The sequence below is a fragment of the Podarcis liolepis genome (assembly GCF_965112155.1).
Source record: "Podarcis liolepis genome assembly, chromosome: 9".
In the NCBI taxonomy this organism is placed as follows: Eukaryota; Metazoa; Chordata; class Lepidosauria; order Squamata; family Lacertidae; genus Podarcis; species Podarcis liolepis.
In genome coordinates this window covers 16,275,993-16,296,409 of record NC_139564.1, presented here as the reverse complement: position 1 = coordinate 16,296,409, position 20,417 = coordinate 16,275,993, and the positions used below count along the sequence as shown (strand labels likewise).

The 20,417-nt window shown below is 44.1% G+C and overlaps 1 protein-coding gene and 2 long non-coding RNA genes across 5 annotated transcripts in view; 2 read left to right on the top strand and 1 right to left on the bottom strand.

Moving 5' to 3' along the window:
• Positions 1-20,417, top strand: part of LOC310686050 — a 317,292-nt gene that overhangs the window by 171,456 nt on the left and 125,419 nt on the right. The gene's annotated exons all lie outside the window — the stretch shown is intronic.
• FAM13A (family with sequence similarity 13 member A) overlaps positions 1-20,417 on the top strand; it is a 156,126-nt gene that overhangs the window by 92,230 nt on the left and 43,479 nt on the right. For all 3 annotated transcript variants that reach the window (XM_083458629.1, XM_083458628.1, XM_083458630.1), the window contains 3 exons: positions 6,291-6,332; positions 16,590-16,649; positions 17,436-17,615. In XM_083458629.1, the coding sequence (XP_083314755.1) occupies positions 6,291-6,332; positions 16,590-16,649; positions 17,436-17,615 (282 nt within the window). The remainder of the gene's footprint in view (positions 1-6,290; positions 6,333-16,589; positions 16,650-17,435; positions 17,616-20,417) is intronic.
• On the bottom strand, positions 7,780-10,166 carry LOC310686023. The gene is made up of 2 exons (XR_014515651.1): positions 8,301-10,166; positions 7,780-8,050 (listed from the first exon to the last, which is right to left on the bottom strand). It is a non-coding gene; the product is annotated as an uncharacterized lncRNA (long non-coding RNA).

The window sequence follows — 20,417 nt, the reverse complement described above, 5'->3', positions numbered from 1 at the left end:
AAAGAAAGGGTGCAGCCTTGGCTGGAGTACAGCATCAGTCATTCTCTCCACCTCTTCTTGACCCATTTTCTGTCTTACCCATCCAGGGAGTCTTGCCAGACTGCAGATAGTAAACAGATGTGCCTCTTTCCAGTTGTCTGCCATCCTGTCCTCTCATTTTTAATCTTCAAGAAATAAAGCAGCAGAAGCTGGGCGGCTCTGTCCACGTAAACATCTTAAGAACGTAACATTAGGGTGAAAAGGAGGCAGTTTGCAGGTCTCCCCAGATGCAGTGTTTATCTTAAGCAGAAAGCTTTACAGCATCTTTTAGATATTAAATGGAGATCAGCAGGCATTCCATTGAACCTTCAGTTGTTGGATAACTTACGTGACTGATTGTTATCACAGGAACATAACCAGCTGATCTAGTGCCAGACAAGCCAAATAATCATAGAGTCATAGAGATGGAAAGGAACCACGAGGGTCATCTAGTCCAACCCCCTGCAAGGCAGAAATCTGTTGCCCAACATGGGAGTCGAATCCACGACCCTCCGATTAAGAGTCTTGTGCTCTACTGACTGAGCTGTATGGCAGCAGGTAAAAACATAGGGTTCCCTAGCTTGTAACGTCTTCCCAAGTGACTAGTAGTATTTCTGCATGCAAGGTAAGGCTGATTGGCTTGCTTGTTTCCATGTTTTAAAAACATTATATCCCACCCTTTTGACCCTGACGGTCATTTAATCTAACTCCCTGCAGTGCAGGAACATCAAAGCTTAAAATAGCGTCAAAACAGTCACTACAAAAGAATAGGTAAAACAATTAAAAACAGCAACAATTTGAATCAATTAACTATTAAGCGCCCGGACAAATATATATTTTAACGTACGTGGCTGGTGCCTGAAACTCACTCAACAGGCACAAGGCAAGCACCCCTCTGCAGAATATTCCTGAGTTGGGAGCCACCACCAAAAAGACCCAGTTCCTTGTTGCCTCTTGCCTGACCTATGGTGGCAAGGGCTCCCAAAGTAGGAAAAGATTGTCCTTTTGGTGCCTGTGACCCAAGCCATGTGAGGTTAAGGCCTCACCTTTGGATTGTGCCTGGCATCTGATAGGTTGGCAAAATAAGCAAGGGGAGCAGCCAGGAAAGGAAGTTGAGATTGCAAGGGCAGCAAGTTGTTTTCCTGGGGGGTCGCTTTGAGAAGGAAGTAAGGTGGTGGGCCTTCTCCCCACCCCATCGCCACTCCCAGAAGTTCAGTTATTGCAAACACCATTTTAGAAACATAGGGAACTCATTAATGCCAAGTTGGATCCAATGGTCTATCTAACCTAGTACTGTCCATCCAAGAGATGGGGAACCTGTGATCTTCCAGATATTGCTAAACAACCAATTCCCCAATGTTCTGCACCACACAGCCCCAGACTTCTTTTGCCCTTGGGTTGAGAAGGAAGGAAAGTGTAAGGAAGGCAGTGCTACTCTTCAATAGGCCAGTTGTTTATCCCTACCTTAGAAACATGTACAGTGGTACCACGGGTTACATACGCTTCAGGTTACAGACTCTGCTAACCCAGAAATAGTGCCTCGGGTTAAGAACTTTGTTTCAGGATGAGAACAGAAATCGTGCTCCGGCAGTGCGGCAGCAGCGGGAGGCCCCATTAGCTAAAGTGGTGCTTCAGGTTAAGAACAGTTTCAGGTTAAGAATGGACCTCCAGAACGAATTAAGTTCTTAACCTGAGGTACCACTGTAAAGGAGGCTCGGGAAATGTTTTAAGGATTGGGAAGTTAAGGAAATCCTACCCGACGTTGGCGGAGAAAATGGCGCAGAATAAATGTGTTATGAGTGAATCAGTATATTAGAGATTCTACTGAGTAAATAAGAATGGGAAGGAGTCTCTGCTCCTCAAAAGAGACATAGATAAAAGGTTGAAAAAACAAACTTATATGTGTGAGATAAGACAATGTTTCAAATGCCTGTGGAATTTAGTACACTCAGGAGAAAGTCCCCTGGCAGCTCCAATCAAGGATAGGGATGGCTGATATATCAATATATTGTTGAAAACTGGTTTGAAGTCCACATCGTGATATCGGTTTTGCAATATTTGACCTGGCAATATATTGCAAATCATGATGTGTACATGCTATGTGGAAAACCATGAAGCCAGCCAATGCCAGCTAAAGTGGTGCTTCAAGTTAAGAACAGTTTCAGGTTAAGAACGGACCTTCAGAACGTATTAAGTACGTAACCAGAGGTAGCACTGTAGTTGGAAAGAACTTCACAGGTCACCAATGCCCCCTTTTTGAAGCAAGAATGCTGTCTCATATAAAATGCATAATTGCTGACGTCTGATAATGCATCTTCACCTGCCACAGTCAAATTAAAGCACCACTGCTTCAAAATTGTTGCTTTTGCTCAAATCCTCGTGATATCCTGGACTTGTTTGGGGAAATGCTCACCAGGACTTCCTGCAGAGGCCAAGTCCTTGCTATCTATTTACAAAAGAGATTGGCTTGCCAAGATGAACGTGAATGATAAGGGGGAAAACAGATCCAATGTAGTTTGCAGTCGGGTTAAGCCAAAATCAACAAACCTCTCCGTTAACCTGAGATGCCTGTACAGCTAAAAAACACACACCTGTTTTGGGTTTTCCCCACCCCTCCTTTCTGAAGCAAAAACAACCTAGGGTTTCTGGCAGGATTCATGCACCTGCTGGCAGATTCAGGTTCCACAATTAAAGCTGATTTGCTGCTCTTGAGCTACAAACCTATCCCACCCCCCCAGTGTGACTTTTCAGGATAAGGAACGTGATGGGAAAATCACTTGCTTGACGCAGCATCCTTCAGTCTTCCTGCAAACAAATTGGAGCAAATGCTTAATAAGCAATTGCCTGGAAGGGACTGCATAATCCTGCTTCACCTTAAAAGGTGAACAGGTTTATTGTTTGCCTCTTGTAGACTTGAGCCACTTCGTCAAATGCTGAAGCGTGATCCTCAGTTGTCAGGTTACATCTAGGCTTGGTTTATACATGCCGCAGAATGAATGTTGAAGTGCCGAGACAATAGACTGATGCTGCTGTTACTTCTGGCTGCAGGAGAATGATCACATTCTGAAATTCTCTCCTGTCTTTTCATTTTAAAATTTCAACTGATTTTTAAACTTATTACATTGTTGTGTTGCTGGCACACTGCTTGGGGACAGGTGCAACTAAGTGGTATGTAAGTGGTCTATAAACATATACCGGATTTCCCCCCTGTATAACACGCCCCCATGTAGAAGACAAGCCCTATTTTGGGGGACTCCAATTTAAGAAAATGGGGGGAGTTATTGAGCTTTTTTGGGGGAGGGGGAATCACGGCTGCAACCAATCACCCGTCCCCGCTATGCACTATCCATGTATAAGACGACCCCCAGTCATAGCTGTCAACTTACAGATTTGAAAATAAGGGACCAGCAGCCTTGAAAATAAGGGATCAGCAGCCAAAATAAGGGATTTTGCTTCGCTTATGAGTTCCATCGGCCCTACCCCACCCAAGAGGGAGGGAGGGAGGGAGACTCTTGCCCACACCGCCCGCGAGCCCGGCATGAGGCGGTTGCAGCGGTGCCGCGGCCGCTGAAGCGCCGCCCTTCTGCATCCCTCCCCATCCCCTCCTCTTCCTCCTCCCTCAGGCCGCCGCTGCCGCCTCCAGCTTCCCCTGGCAGCACGGCGGAAGCCTTGCAAGAGAGGGGCTACCTGCCTGCCCGCCACCCCCCGTCTTTCACAATTTGCTCCTGAGGGGGGAAAGGGAGAGACGGAGACGCGGCAGCTCATGCGTGCTCTCACTCTCTCGAGGCGGAGACCCCCAAGCCGCTGCTTCCCTCCTGAGCCGGGTGAGCATGAAACCAGGGAAATTTAAGGGACATCATCAGTCCGAGACGGCAGCAGGACACGGCACTGGGATAAGGGAGTTTCCCACCAAATAAGGGACGGTTGACAGCTATGCCCCCAATTTTGAACATTATTTTGCAGTAAGAAAACCTTGGTTTATACATGGAAAAGTACAGTAAATATAAACAATAAAAATTGAGCACAAACAGAAAAGCAGCATGGCTAGCAATCAGACTGTGACAGGGACGTTTCTCTCTTGATATGCTCGTCCCCTGTTGCATAGAGACTTTTATATTTTTAATCTGGAGGAATATCCCAAACTGGGATTTCCCCAGATTTTTGCAGCCTGGTGTGCTGCAGTCCCTTTTGCCACCCCATCGAAAACTTGTTCTTCTGCATGCATGGACTTAGCATGCAACTTTGATTTTTTTACTTTAGTTCAAATTGCTCTGGAAGTTGTTTTTCTGCAGGGTTCTTCTATCTGAGGTCAGAGCAGAATGCCATTAAATATAGTTCATTAAATGCCATTAAATATAGTTCAGCAACCAAAACAGCTTGACCCAAATATTTGGCGAGGCTGACATGGCCTTTCAACTTCTGAACAGGCACATGTGACTTCCCTGGCAAGTCCCTTTGCAAACATTTGCTCTGACCCTCCAAAGGTCTTTGTAGATTGGCTAGATTAATTCATCGGGGAGGGAAAGTCCATGTTTAACTGCTCCAAACTTAAGAAGAGTGTTTCTTGTTTAGGGCAGGAGGGAGTCATTGTCAGTTGGGTTGTAGCAGTGGGGAACACAACGCCATATAGAGGCAAAGCAGCTAAGGGCTTGAGACAAGGAGTCTATCATTGACTTGGGTTCACTAAGAGAAACCGGTAGAGGGATATTGATGATGCAAGGTGTACTGGATTTTGTGTGTGTCTGTGTGTGTGTGTGTGTCTGTGTGTCTGTGTGTGTGCGTGCCTTGTGGCTCTTCCACAGTGTTTGTTTCTGACAGGTCCACAAGAAGAAAAGTTGTTGAACCTCACTTTAAGTAACAGATGTGATTCAAAACAAAAGGGCAAAAGGCAGTCGTCGTTGCATCCCCATTATCTAGCACAATACTTTTGGGAAATGATGGAAAGGTGTGAGGGAAGGTTGAAGAGAAATCTCTTCTCCCTACTCCCCACCCCATAACCATTTAATGTGTGGGTGTTTGTTTTCACAAACAACATTCATAATTGGAGACCACAGTTATTTCATTATCAAAGCTGGCTTTTTCTTTCTATAAATTAGCATCGGTGAACCCATTTCTTGGCTTTCAAACTCTGGGTTGTCAAAGAGTCCAAGATATTGTCAAGACTCCTACGCAACTTGAGACCGGGATACCTAAAAGATTTCCCCGCCTCTTACATAACCAGTTGGTTGCTATGCTCTGCAGTAGATGCACTTTTGCAGATAACCATTTCACCACCACAAGGTCCATTCTGTATGGTGCAGGATTCACCATACAGTGTGGCAACACCTACACGCTGAAACTCCCTTCCATTACATAACAGAGAAACGGTATCTCTTGTCATATAGAAGTTGCTCCAGCACCATGTCCATTTTGGTTTCTTTCTCCCGCATCTTTTCCAGCTTTTCAATATCATTTTTTTAGGTGTGGTCTTGGAGACACAGTATTCCAAGTGTGGTCACACCATGTAGAAGCTTACAGTGGTACCTCAGGTTAAGTACTTAATTCGTTCCGGAGGTCCGTTCTTAACCTGAAACTGTTCTTAACCTGAAGCACCACTTTAGCTAACGGGGCCTGCTGCTGCCGCCGTGCCGCCAGAGCACAATTTCTGTTCTCATCCTGAAGCAAAGTTCTTAACCCGAGGTACTATTTCTGGGTTAACAGAGTCTGTAACCTGAAGCGTATGCAACCTGAAGCATATGTAACCCGAGGTACCACTGTACTTTACCACTTGCATGCATTTAATTTTGATGGCATGGTTTTGAAACCAGCATTTTACATTGGTTTTTCTCTCCCTCTGTCCCCCCTCCCCCTATTTTTTTTAGTAAGAGAAATTGTAAACTTCTTTAGAAGCCAATTGTTCATTTGTGGAACCACAGAAAGCCCCTGGTCCTCCCCGCCACCTCCCAGTCCTGGTTATGCTTATAGCGGATCATTGCAACGTTGCTATAGAAATAGCCCTTGAAGTCTTGCACAGCTGCTCAGGCTCCTGAAAGCTCAGCAGTTTTATCTAGTTCTGCCTTGGTGAGCACTAGCAAAACGACTTGGGGTTTTGTAACCTTGAAGAATGTAATTTAACACTCCCCCCCCCCTCCCCTGCAAGCCTCTGTCTCTGGCCTTGCAGCAAAACATGCCTATCAGCACAGCTTCTTTTCCAGCCTCTGCTACTCAGATCTCAGTGGTTCAGTATGAATTAACTTGCATGCTAATGACAAATATGTTGTCTTCTTTTTCAGCTCTCAAGAGGATGAAAGGCCCATGTCACCGTTCTACCTAAGGTATTTACGTACTTCTACTTGCTTGTCTCCACTATGTTTCAGCTTTGTAAGAAACTGCTGCGGATGGGAGACAGTTATTAGTGTTTTCTGCAGTATTTTTACAGTGTGCTCTAACGGACATGTCCTTGCTTAGCCAATGAAAGGAATCAGCTGTTCTGCATCCAGGCCAGGTGCAACAAAGCTCTTTTTCACACAACACATAATTGTGGAAATCGCTGCCACAAAGAAGTGCTGCAGGCTGCATGTATTCAGTGAAAACATGGAGGGAGAAGTGGTTTCATACATACTGACCCCACCCATTGAAAGCATTCATGGTCAGACGGACACATAAACCTTGCGACAGCGGTTACTGGGGCCCAGTCAGACTGGTAGGCCAGAAGGTTGGGAGACAAACAGCAGGGGGAGCCAGAGCCAATAACAAAAGTCTCTATGACTTTTCCTGATTCCTACACATCGGTTTCTCAATCTCAGAATGCCAGGGATTTGTTGCTTATTTTAGCTAGGAGATATTTAGGGATTTTTCTTCTTGTTGTTTTAAATAATATAGTGGAGATAGTTTGGGAAGGGCTGTGGCAAAGTGATAGGGCATCTGCTTTGTACAAGATCACCGGCATGTCTAAGTAGGAGAGACCCCCTGTCCAAAACTTTGGAAAGCCTCTTGCAGTCATTGTAGACAATAATTCACTCCTGGTTTGACTTGGTTTCCCACGTTTCTGTGATTATATAAGGAGATGCCTGTGCAAATGTTTCATATCACACATAGGAACAAATGGCGTTCCGGAGGTCTTCGCGTTTTGAAAGTTGTTTTCCAGGCTTGCTTTTATCATTCCTGGAATATTTGAATACAGGAAAAGCATCTAGGGCATAATCTCCTGGTGGGACTACTCGGTGAGCAGGTTTTGGAAGCGCATTGGTGGTGTGCCCCATTTAAATCAGTATCTTGTTAATTAAAGCAAAGCAATAATCTAGCTTTGCGACATAATTCCCTGTTGCACAGCTTGTTTCTTTTTGTTACTTCGCTTAGCATCATAATGCACCCCTGATTACATTTGGCAGCTTGTTTATTTAAAAAGAAAGGAAGGAAGGAAGAATGGCTGCTCAGTGTCACACACCAGAAATGTGTGGTTTGCCAAGAGGAGTTAATTTGGCAGGGAAGGTGGCCACAAGGTGGCCAACGGCGGGTGCTTCGTCGCCTGAGAGCTCTCGTGGCAAGAGGCAGCTCTTGCTGCTTCAACAACTCCTGCCATTTATCTTCCCTGCCTTGCTGCAGAAACCAAAGGGGGGGGGGGATTGCCCTGCGATTCCATGCCAGAAGCTGCTTTGCAAGACATCTCTTTTCTTTTCCCACCCTGCCGTTTTGCTGACTTCCTGCCCCGCCGCGCTTGCCTTGATGTAGACATATTTATGCGATAGAACAACTGAGCAATTAACGTAAACACATGGAGGATGTGGGCTGCAGCTTTTATACAGTACACAGAGTACAATGGTCGAGAGGAGAGACGGTTATGTAACATGCTGGGTGGGTGCAAACAAGAGCTGTCCATATTCCAAGGACTGCACGGTGCTTTTTCTCTTGCCAGCTGGCAGGAACGCTATGTATATGCCTTTTTTTATTCTTCTTATCATCGGCGCTGCAAATGTTGCAGAGTTTCTGATGAGTGCAGCGGCTTGTGTTCCTTAACGATCTCCTCTCTCCCGTTTCAGTCAAGGGACGTAACCTAAAGAGCACAGCGGAATGATTAAACAAACATCTGTAACATTAGAATCTTAATTGTCTGAAATTCCTTTTAGACTTGGTGCACTCTTAAATCCCCCTCCACGTGGGTGCAGCCGTTTGTAAATCCAAGTGCAGACATCTGCTTAACCTTGAGCCAGTTTCTACAGCCCTATCTGTAAAAGTAGACAAATAACCGGAGGCTTTCAGTCAAAGATTTGGCCTGTTATTTGCTCTGCACATCTTCTCCCTACCTGTTGTGTGTCTGTCTTCTTTCCCCTGTGACTCCTCTTCCTTGCCTTGTCCACTGCATTGTTCCAGCCCTCTTCCTGTTCCAGCCCTCCTTTCCTAGATTCCCCTGTCTCTGTTTCCCTTAGCACAGCCTCTGCCAATCTGGCGCCTTCCAGATGTTTTGGACAACAACTCTCAGCCAGGCCAGCTGTGCACCTGGCCTCCCATCCCTATGGCAGGTTGAGACTCTAAGGAAGAGAGCAGCTAAGCCAATGGTAACAAGTGGCTTGGCCAGCCCCACTGTGACAGACAGGCAAGTAGCTGAGCCAATCACAGCTGGAGTTCATCACCACCATGACCACTGCTTAGTGCACTATAACGTTTTTTTAACAATATAAAACAATATGCTATTTCTCAATTTTGTGGTGGTGCTAAATTGACACAAGAATCTTGCATGCCAAAAATATTGTTTATATGACTAAAAGCAAATAGCACTTGGAACCGTGATTGCCTTCCCTCCATTGTTTTATTAAGAGCAACAAAAACTATATTATATTATCAAACATGTGATACAATTCCATTCAAATAAACAGGAATATTGTCATCCATTTTAGGAGGTGTCAGTTGTAGCTTAAAACATGAAGCTGCCATGTTTTAATAGGTTAAAAGCCAAGAGGATCATTGTTTGGTTTTCTAAATCTTTGTACATAAAAACTTTCTGTGCCTTGTCTTTTGCTTGGTAATCCTGGGTTTATATTAGCACGGAGATTCTTAGATAAGCAGGGCGTACTTCAGAAAACTGAAAAGAACAGGTGGTGTATGTCAACAGGGGTAGATAAGAAACTTTCAGGTAATGCAAGCAGGGCCTGGGTCTCCGGGTGTTTAGGTCAGCCAAGTAGAAATGATCAGTTGTACACGAGAAAACCATGTTCTGATTGGACTTTAGAGATGCTTGGCAGAGGCAGCAGAATACTCTTGTGCAAAACAAAATTTGACATCATGAATGGCTTCTGTCCATGAGCCAGAGAAAGACTTAATTCCTATTATGCTAGTAGGTACAATGTATAGAGAAGGGACATCTAAGACGCAGGCCCCTTTCCTTTTTGTATTGAAAATATCAGGCTCGTCTCCTGAAGGAGGCACCAAGTCTCTTCTAGAGCAGGATTTGCCAGTACTGTGAAAATATATCTGCTAATATATCTGCCAGTTAATTGCCTCTGGTGTCTGAGAAAGGTCTCATTCAACATCCCATCAAAAATACAGAACGCATGAGGGACTCTATGCTGTTCCTGGCCCAGCAGTTCCTGTTTGCTCTAGCTCAGCATCTCCTACGTAACCCCATGGCAGCCATTTTTTATTATGCCACACCACCCCGGCAGCCATTTTGTGGCTGGCGCCCACAGAAACTTCCTTCTCAGAATTCCAGATAAGTCCTTGCAGTCCAAAAAGGTTGGCGATCCCTGTTCTAGAGGGGGAAAGAGTGTGGTGGTGGTGGTGCTGATGGTCCCTCAGAAGAGAAGTCTGTCTTTTGGTTTGCTTTCGTGACGCTGGGCTCCCAACAACTGTCGTCGTTTTTTAGGAAAGCTCTCTAGCGCCAACTCGGTTAACTGCGTGTTGCAAGCAAATGCATTTAAGTAATCTGTGGTGCCATATTTTGAAACTAAAGCCCCTTTTTTTTAAAAAAGTGGGGGATTGTAAAGGACTGAAGGGGTAGGATGCTTAACCTGTCTCCTCACAACACTGTGAGTCTAAGCATTTTCCCCTGGGTGGTTCTATGGGGCAGAAGCAGCCATTTTGGAGAACAGTAAGGAGCTGACAAATGGGGAAGGGTTAAAAATCAGGGGGTAACTGCCACTCCTTTGGGCATAAAGGTGGAATTTAATTTAAAAAATTATCCACCCACCCTTGGCTGCCCCTTAACTCTGAAATGCTCTGTTTTCAATGTAAGCTAATTGAATTTGTTTTTGTTTTTTAAAAAGCTTAATTTGAACTTGCACCCAGATCTCAGCAGGGCTTATTACCAAGAAGCTCAGGCCGTGTCAGTGTTTTTGGGGAGTTAGGGTTAGACGTTGCTTTTTTTACTTTAGCAGAGTGGCGTTGTGGTTGGAGTCTTGCGTTCGAATCCCCGCTCAGTGACCTTCGGCCAGTCACTGCCTCTCAGCCTCATGTGCCACACAAGGTTGTTGGGATTAAGTGAGGGGGAAGAAAACCATGTGTGTTCACTTTAAGCTCCTTGGAGGAAAAAGGTGGTTTATAAGTGCGGCAGATAAATGAAAATGATGTCACACTGTCTTGAGTTCAACAGGCATGATTTTGTGCCCCCCCCCCCAAAAAAAAATTCTAATATAGGAGAGTCCATGCCTTGGGTGGAGAGAGCATAGACTTGCCAAAGTGAATAATACAGGAGAGGTCCCTGTGGGTAGCCTCAGCGAAAATCTTTGCACGCCCTCCCGGCTAGGCTTTCAGCTGCAGGTGTCGCTGCTCACAAATCCCCAGCGATGATTTGATTAGAGGAAAGGGGGAGGAAAGTGCAAGAGTAAATAATTGCTTTCTGCCTGGACAACTTCCTCGATAAGAGAAGCAGCTGCCTTGCAAACACACCACGGCACACGATGACAGACGTGTGAAAATGCTGCAAGAAAGCTAGACTTCAGCCTTGCCTGGTCCCCTGTTAAAAGCCGATGGATCTGCAGGCACTTGCCTCTGTGCTGTAAAAAGAAAAGGCCTCACCTTCTCATTTCCATGCATCGAAACTGCTGCTGCTGCTGCTGCTGCTAAAAGACACAAGGTCAGGCCAAGCTTGCTGTGGTTCCCGGTCAGTTGGTATCTCTGCAGATACATATGGCCAACATGAGTACTGTACAGATGTTGTCATTGTGTTGCGGCTCCCTGATGACTCTGTGTTCATCCTCTGAGACCCTTCTTTGTGTGCCTCTTCCACACGGGGCTGGAAGAGTGGCACAACACGAGAATGGGGCCTTTTCTGCAGTGGCTTCCCATTTGTGGAATGCTCTCCCCAGCAAGGTTGGCACCTTCATTGTATATCTTTAGGTGCCAGGCCTTTGGCTGATTAATACTCTATGGCCTTTTAAATGTGTTTGTGGGAGGGGGGCATTATTGTTTCATTGCTTCTGTTTTGACTATCTCTCTTGTGCTTTTATCGTGTATTTTTATCTTGAGATCTTTTGATGAAGGGTGGCATATGAATCTAATAAATCATAGAATCATAGAGTTGGAATAGACCACAAGGGCCATCGAGTCCATCCCCCTGCCAAGCAGGAAACACCATCAGAGCACTCCTGACATATGGTTGTCAAGCCTCTGCTTAAAGACCTCCAAAGAAGGAGACTCCACCACACTCCTTGGCAGCAAATTCCACTGTCAAACAGCTCTTACTGTCAGGAAGTTCTTCCTCATGTTTAGGTGGAACCTTCTTTCTTGTAGTTTGGCTCCATTGCTCCGTGTCCGCTTCTCTGGAGCAGCAGAAAACAACCTTTCTCCCTCCTCTATATGACATCCTTTTATATATTTGAACATGGCTATCATATCACCCCTTAACCTCCTCTTCTCCAGGCTAAACATGCCCAGCTCCCTTAGCCGTTCCTCATAAGGCATCGTTTCCAGGCCTTTGACCATTTTGGTTGCCCTCCTCTGGACACGTTCCAGTTTGTCAGTGTCCTTCTTGAACTGTGGTGCCCAGAACTGGACACAGTACTCCAGGTGAGGTCTGACCAGAGCAGAATACAGTGGCACTATTGCTTCCCTTGAATAAATAAATATTTAGTGGCAAACCCGGGTTTTGCTCTGGGTGAAGTGTATCCTTGTACACCTGACCCTGTAAGGCTGGACCACAAATAAATAAAAGAATCCTAAGGACTAGTGCCTTAACTCGTTTTTAGGCCTTACTTTGGCAAGACCTGGAGGTCTGTCCTAAGTTGAAGCCCTGATGTTCTTCTTCTTCTTAGAATCATAGAATCGTAAGAGAGATGGAAGGGACCACAAGGGTCATTTAGTCCAACCCCCTGCGATGCCAGACTCTTTTGCCCAACATAGGGCTCGAACCCACAACCCTGAGATTCAGATTCTCACACTGTACCAAGTGAGCTATCCCAGCAGTTCTTCTCTGTTACATTTGTACCCCACCTTTCCTTCAAGGAGATCAAGGTGACCTAGATAGTTCTCATCCCCTTCTGATCCTCACAACAACCCTGTGAGGTAGGTTGGGCTGAGATCATGTGACCGGCTCAGGGTCACCCAGCAAGCTTTGCATTAGAAGAATGCCGCCCGTCTCTGCTTTGGCTGATGAATAGACTGCTTCTTTCTAGACTAACCCAACTTGTTCTGGGTAGCAGCGAGGGGTTCACACATTACAGTGGTACCTCTGGATGCGAACGGGATCCATTCCGGAGCCCCGTTCACATCATGAAGTGAATGCAATCCACAGGTCACGATTTGCTGCTTCCGCGCATGTGCGTGACGTCATTTTGAGCATCTGCGCATGCGTGAGCGGCGAAACCCGGAAGTAACACACTCCATTACTTCCGGGTCGCTGCAGAGCGCAACCCGAAAAGGCTGAAGCGACTTCAACCCGAGGTATGACTGTACTAGAAAGTACTAGCAGGAAAGCTTAGCGGTAAGTCCGAAGAAGCACACCGGAGACAAACTGTTTGAGAAGCAGGACACTTGAAGCGTTTTCTTGTTTAGCAAGTGTCCATTAGGGTGGTTTGCTGAGCCTTGCATTTCGCAGCGTATCTGCCTCCCTCAGCGACACCGTGTCGTTCTTGTTTGCACACATGCAGGCCAGCCAGCTGGGCGAACTAATTCTCTTGCCGATAAGAGGATCAAGCCCAACGAAATGTTTTAAGCTCATAACAACTTGGTTTATGAATACTGTAGTCAGGCTCTGAACCTCAGTAACATGTCACATGGCCCCTCTTATCTGCAAAGCTGAGTCAGCAGGATGGAGGAGGCGGAGAGACAGGACTCCTGCGCGTCTCAGACCTGACCTTGCCTCCCAGTTCAGAGAGCTGCTCCGAAGACAAGGCCCCGCATCAGGCTGTGTTTTCGCTTCCTGGGAAGACCAAACTTTGACGATGATAGGTAGCCCCACGGAGAGGTCATTGCAGTAGTCCAAGCGGGAGATAACTAGAGCATGCGCCACTCTGGTGAGACAAGTCGGCGGGCAGATAGGGTCTCAACCTGCGTACCAGATGGAGCCGGTAGACAGCTGCCCTGGACACAGAATTGACCTGTGCCTCCATGGACAGCTGTGAGTCCAAAATGACTCCCAGGCTGCGCACCTGGTCCTTCAGGGACACAGTTGCCCCATTCAGTATTGTCCTGCGTGGCATCACTTACGCCTAGGGAAATCATGTGCATTGTTGTATCTGGTAAATTGGGCATGTGGCTGCTTTCAGGCCGGTGACACGAGGCGGAAAATTTCCCCAGTGCCTTATTTTTCCACAGAAAATGTCCAACGTTGTAAGTCCATTAGGAACAATGAACGGATGCCAATTGCAAATAAGTACAGTGGTGCCTCGGGTTAAGTACTTAATTTGTTCCGGAGGTCCGTACTTAACCTGAAACTGTTCTTAACCTGAAGCACCACTTTAGCTAATGGGACCTCCTACTGCTGCCGCACCGCCGGAGCACGATTTCTGTTCTCATCCTGAAGCAAAGTTCTTAACCTGAAGCACTATTTCTGGGTTAGCGGAGTCTGTAACCTGAAGTGTATGTAACCTGAAGCGTATGCAACCCGAGGTACCACTGTATTGGGTAGGCTACGCAGTTTCACAGTTTTTAGCTCCATTTGGTGATGTCTGTTAATATAAACTTGCTAAATTAGACCTCTATCTAGGGCACAGTTGCCCATGCAGTGATAACCTCACAGTCGAATTACTGCAGTGTGCTCCATGCAAGGCGACCCTTCGCCAGAGGCTGCAGCTCATGCAGAACCCAGCAGCTAGGTTGTGGGGACAAACTTGTGGAGACAAACTACCGACAGACAGCATATAGCACCCTGCTTGTGGGATTGTGTCAGCTGCTCTTGTACTGCTGAGCCACGTTCAGGGTGTTGATGCTAATATAGAAAGCCCTGTACAGCTCAGGACCAGGTTACCTGAGAGACTGCCTTATCCAGTAGATCTACACAGTAGATCACTGAAGTCTGCAGGAGAATTTCTTCTGCAAGCCCCAAAGATCTCAGAAGCCAGGTCTGCAGTAACTCACAGTAGGGATTTTACTGTGGGGTGGAGTAGCATTCCTTTCGAAGTAGAACAGGTGCATAATTTTTTACAATGTATGTCTACCAGTTATGGTTTTAGTCTTGTCTTAAATGTTTTTGTTTTGCTTTTGTGCTTTTAAGCGTTTTTAATAATGTATTCAAATGCCTTTGTCTCAAGGCATTTACACACATTATTAAAAATGTGCTGTTGTTTAGGAGGCAGTGAATTAATGGTGGTAGTCGTAATAATAGTAAAATAATAATAATAATAATAATAATAATGCTTCAGAAAATTTCCCAGTGCAGACCGAAGTTTCTCCCAATACAAATCACCCTAAGCAAATAGGGTGTATAGGAAAACTTACCACAAAACACACTAGTGCTCCTGCCATATTGGCACATGATAAGAAGCAGTGCAAGGAGACTGAATCTGCGTTAGGAACGAAAGAGTTGCCATTCACCTAGTTCAGCCTTCATGGGCAGAAAGGCATTTCTGTGAAACTGGCAAGGCAAGCATAAGGGCAGCAGCTCTCTCCTGCTGTTTACCCCTAGCACCTGGTATACTCCTTCCATACATGGAGGGTCTCTCAGCTGCTTGAAGCCACGGGTCAACAGGTGCATTGATCACACAATCACAGGTGCCTTCTGTGCAAAGCAGGAAGGCAAGGGTGGACGTGTCTGTAAACAAGTGGTGGGCATGTGTTTCATCCCAATTACGTAGTTTGCCAATTGATCTCCCCATTACTCACTGTGCAATACAGTTGTACCTTGGCTCTCAAACAGAATCCGTTCCAAAAGTCTGTTTCGATTTCCAAAAACACTCAAAAACCAAGGCACGGCTTCCAGTTGGCTGCGGGAGCTTCCTGCACTCAATTGGAAGCCGTGTCGGACATTCGGGTTCCAAAGAACGTTCGCAAACCGGAATACTCCCTTCCGGGTTTGCGGCATTCGGGAGCCAAAACGTTTGAGAACTAAGCTGTTTGGAAACTAAGGTAGGGCTGTATTCACAAGAAGAACACAAATCTGCTTAGCTGCTTTAAGTTAAATGCGTGTTCTTTTCAAAAAGCCAGTCTGCTTCTTTTTGTGCTGATCATTTTTGAGAGGTGCATATTGTGTTATAAGCTGTGTGTTAAATTTGTGAGAGGCTCTGAAATTTGTTTGCGTGTTGTTTCTAACCTACTCTTATCATGGCAGATTGGTCAGAAATAGTGGCTGAATCATTGCTGCTTAGGAGTTTGCAGTCTGAGAGTTGATTTGCATTTACATGTTGCATCATTTGATTAATGAAATTCCAAGTGGTAACTTGCACTTGTGAGTTGTCACCACAGGTATATGATGTCTCTAGTAATACCTAGGATTGATGAATTAACAGATAAAATTGGGGGGGGGGATTAAGTATCTAAGATGACACATCTTTTTGAAGTCAAAAGAACCAGGACAAAGATGAAATGGTTTTGTAGCAAACAGGATTTCTTTTGTCAAAAGAACTTTCTTCTCCCAAATATACTGTGTAGCCTTGAGATGCTCTGAATTTTAAAGAACTGATTTTGTTTTGTTTGATCAGTTTTATATTATCATTCAGATTATTCATATGATGCATTTTGTTTTTTTAAAAGAAAAATGTTCTTTGGGGGGGGACTTACTTTAAATAAAACAGTGTAAGTTCAAATGCACAGCTGACAATAACAGACGATTCTCGCCTTATTTCTTGCATAATGTGTTGCTTCTCATAAGGATAGTCTTATAAAACTGGAAGAACCTGGCAACTAAGCATACACTTCTCTTTCTTCACACGATAATAAGGCATCTTTGCAAATAATTTGCCAAATGTCCACAATTTGTTGAAAAGAAAATTATGATGCCTTTCGCTGAAGTCAGTTGACTTTTTCATCTGACATCAATTGAACAGAAATCGAAGTTACATGCATGTATGCATGAAACTGATCCAAGGTGTGCTTATATTTTGGGAGGCCTTTGTAATTCATTAAACAGATCGTTCAGAATTCAAGCAAAGCTATGGGGTTCTCTAAGCAGCTTTTCTTAATGTTCTTTGAGACTTGCATATAACTTTTGAATTCCTTTCATGCAGTGCTCACGTGTCGCAAGTTAGCAGCAGCACCAGCAACAGCAGCCTCCCTCCGACTGGAGAGTAAGTGTCTGCTTTTGTGTCTTGAATTTGGTTTTGAATTGTTCTTGTTATATGTGTGCGCGTGTGTTTTGTTGACTCTGCAAACGCTCAAGGAAAGTATCCTTGATAAAGTTTGATAGCTCAGGCTGTTGTCCTGTAGATATGGCCATCTGTCACAGATGCTTTAGTTGACATCCTTACCTTTGAGGGGGCCAGACTGGATGATCCTCAGGGTCCCTTCCAACGCTACGATTCTGTGATTCTATACAGTAATGTCATTTGAGACACTTTGATTAAAACATTTTGTGGGTCTTCCTGTGCTTTGGAAGAATTTTGTGCAAGGTTGGGCAGAGTGGTCTACTGATGGACCACTAATAAATTTCTGGTGGACTACTTCCTGCCTGCTGGGTTGCAAGGCTTCTGGTAAAGAATTCTAGACCAAATGTAATGTATTCCTATCCCTCAGTTTAGGGTAAAATCAATCCAGCAGGATTGTGTACTTGAGCAAGGCTGCATTCTTAGGATCACTTAAAGCAATGTATATATGCCTTAGCTGTTACAGAAATCTCAAATATGCACCCTTGCTTGTATATAGTGTTTGTAGTGTTTGCTACTTCAACAAAGTTTGCTGCCTCATATGCCTTCAGGCTATGCCCTGGATTGCAGTAGCAGAATTTTTCCTTCTAAGTTCTGCTAGAAGAGGTTCTTCTTGATAAATCTACACGTGAGATTTTACCCTTGTTTTTGTAGCTCCATCATTCTTAACATTCCTTTGCTTTCTTGCATATTTGTTTGTTGGTTTTACAGATACTTAGAAAAGACAATCCGGTCAGCAGTCGAGCAACATCTTTTTGACGTTCATGGATCCGGCGGTCAAAGCTCTGAAGAATCCGAGTCAGGAACATCATCCACGTCCTCAAACGTGTCTGCCCGGCAGCGACGGAGGCATCATAAAGAACAGGATGAAGCCCGAAGGAACAGAGATATGTACGATTGCAATTTCTGCCTCTCTATGTGTTCAGCCTGAAATCTGTAGCGTGTACTAGTACACAGTATTGGTTTAGATGGGTCAGGGAACTGCCGTGATAGAGAGCAGCTTCAAAGAGCATTAAAAGTGATGTTCTGCCTTGTTGCTGTCACAGTGCATAGCTGATGGAAACATTTCCACCCCCCTCCCTTTACATTTTTGGGAGAAATGAAGCATTAATTTCCGCAAGTAAAAAATTAATGGAAAACCACCACCACCAAAACGTTTCCTTTTATAAAGGTGAACCCAAAATGTAAGCCCTCTTGCAAAACAGGGGTGTTTCCCAATCCCAAGAGTGTCTTAATGTTTCTCCCTGTACTAGTAGCCATGCTGAGATGCTTCTCAAGTAAGTAGGTCAGAGATGGGCTAGTGTACAGGCGTACGTGTTTAGCGGCATATAGCACTGCGGTTGGGTGTCGTCGTCCCCAACCTCTGTGCAGCCTTCCTATTGAATTGCAGATCTGCCTTTTTGCGTGTCTTCCAGCCTCTCAAGTCCTTTCATTTGCACACCAACCGACTATAAACTTATGAAGGAAACCTTAGCTGAGCAGCATCTGAAAATTGATCCGTTTATAGCATGGCCTTTTTTTAAAAAAAATAAAATTTTAAAAATCTATTGTGGTGAACTGTAAAAAGCCAGAATTTCTGCAGAGCTTATTCTTTTTTTTTTTTTTATAATATTTTTTATTAGTTTTACAAAAGTTTTTATAACAAACAAACACAAAAAAGAAAACAAACAAACAAACAAGTATAGTTTCATAATGTCTTTTCATAAACTCCTTTCCTCGGACTTCCCCATACCTCCCCTTTCTGCATCCTCGTGTCCAAATTTTATAGCAACTTATAAATATTTTTTTCCAACTCTAATTCGTCATAGTCCTTTCTTATTCTAATCTTATATTACTGCAACCCTTTCTCTCTGTAGAATCTCGACATTCTAAACCTCCTCAAGTTTATAGTAGTCCTTAAGATAGATCTTAAATTTCTTCCAATCTTCTTCCGCAGTCTCCTTTCCCTGGTCCCGAATTCTGCTCGTCATTTCCGCCAATGACATATAGTCAATCACTTTCATCTGCCATTCTTCCACGGTGGGTAGATCTTGTGTCTTCCAATACTTTGCGATCAGTATTCTTGCTGCTGTTGTTGCATACATAAAGAAAGTTCTATCCTTTTTTTGCACCAATTGGCCGACAATGCCCAAGAGAAAGGCCTCTGGTTTCTTAAGAAAGGTATATTTAAATACCTTTTTCATTTCATTATATATCATCTCCCAGAAAACCTTAATCTTCGGGCATGTCCACCAAAGATGATAAAAAGTACCTTCAATTTCCTTGCATTTCCAACATTTATTGTCAGGCAAGTGGTAAATTTTTGCTAGCTTGACTGGGGTCATGTACCACCTATATACCATTTTCATCACATTTTCCTTTAAGGCACTACATGCCGTAAATTTAATTCCGGTGTTCCACAACCTTTCCCAGTCAGCAGACATAATGTTATGGCCGATGTCCTGTGCCCACTTAATCATAGCTGATTTAACTATTTCATCTTGTGTATTCCATTTCAACAGCAAGTTATACATTCTTGACAAATTCTTAGTATTGGGTTCTAGCAATTCTGTCTCAAGTTTTGATTTTTCCACCTGGAAGCCAATTTTCCTGTCTTGTTTAAAAACCTCCGTTATTTGATAATAGTGGAGCCAATCTTGTACTTTGGGTTTTAGTTTTTCATGGCTCTTTAATTTCAGTTTCTCTCCATCCTGTTCTAAAATCTCACAATACTTTGGCCATCCGACCTCCATATTGACTTTCTTATGGGCCTTCGCCTCTAAGGGTGACAACCATCTAGGGGTTTTGTTTTCCAACAGGTCTTTGTATCTCATCCATACATTGAACAACGCTTTCCTTACAATGTGATTTTTAAAGGCACTATGCACTTTGATTTTGTCATACCATAGATATGCATGCCAACCAAATGCGTTATTGAAACCTTCTAAGTCCAAGATATCTGTATTCTCGAGGAGCATCCACTCTTTCAGCCAGCAGAATGCTGCTGCCTCATAATACAATTTTAAGTCCGGCAGGGCAAATCCCCCTCTTTCTTTTACATCTGTTAGTATTTTATATTTTATTCTGGGCTTTTTGCCCTGCCAGACAAATTTCGCAATATCTTTCTGCCACCTCTTGAAACAGTCCATCTTGTCAATAATCTGCAAAGTTTGAAACAAAAATAACATTCTAGGCAATACATTCATCTTAATTACTGCAATTCGGCCTAACATTGATAATCTCAAATTTGACCATATTTCTAGATCTTTTTTAATTTCTGACCAACATTTTTCATAATTGTCCTTATACAAATTCAAGTTTTTAGATGTTAAATTAACCCCTAGGTATTTCACCTTCTTAACCACCATCAAACCTGTCTCTTCTTGAAACTTATTCTTCTCCATATCTGTCAGGTTTTTCCCTAAGACTTTAGTTTTTTGTTTATTCAATTTAAATCCAGCTACCTGGCCAAATTGTTGAATTATCTCCAACACCTTTTTCGTGCTAGTGTATGGCTCTTGTAAAGTTAAAACCAAGTCATCTGCGAAAGCCCTTAACTTGTAATGTTTTGCTCCGACCTGTACACCTTTAACCTGCTGGTCATTTCTAATCATATTCAGCAACACCTCCAGGACAGAAATAAAGAGCAATGGGGACATTGGGCACCCCTGTCATGTTCCTTTTTCTATCTTAAGTTCCTCAGTTATTACATTA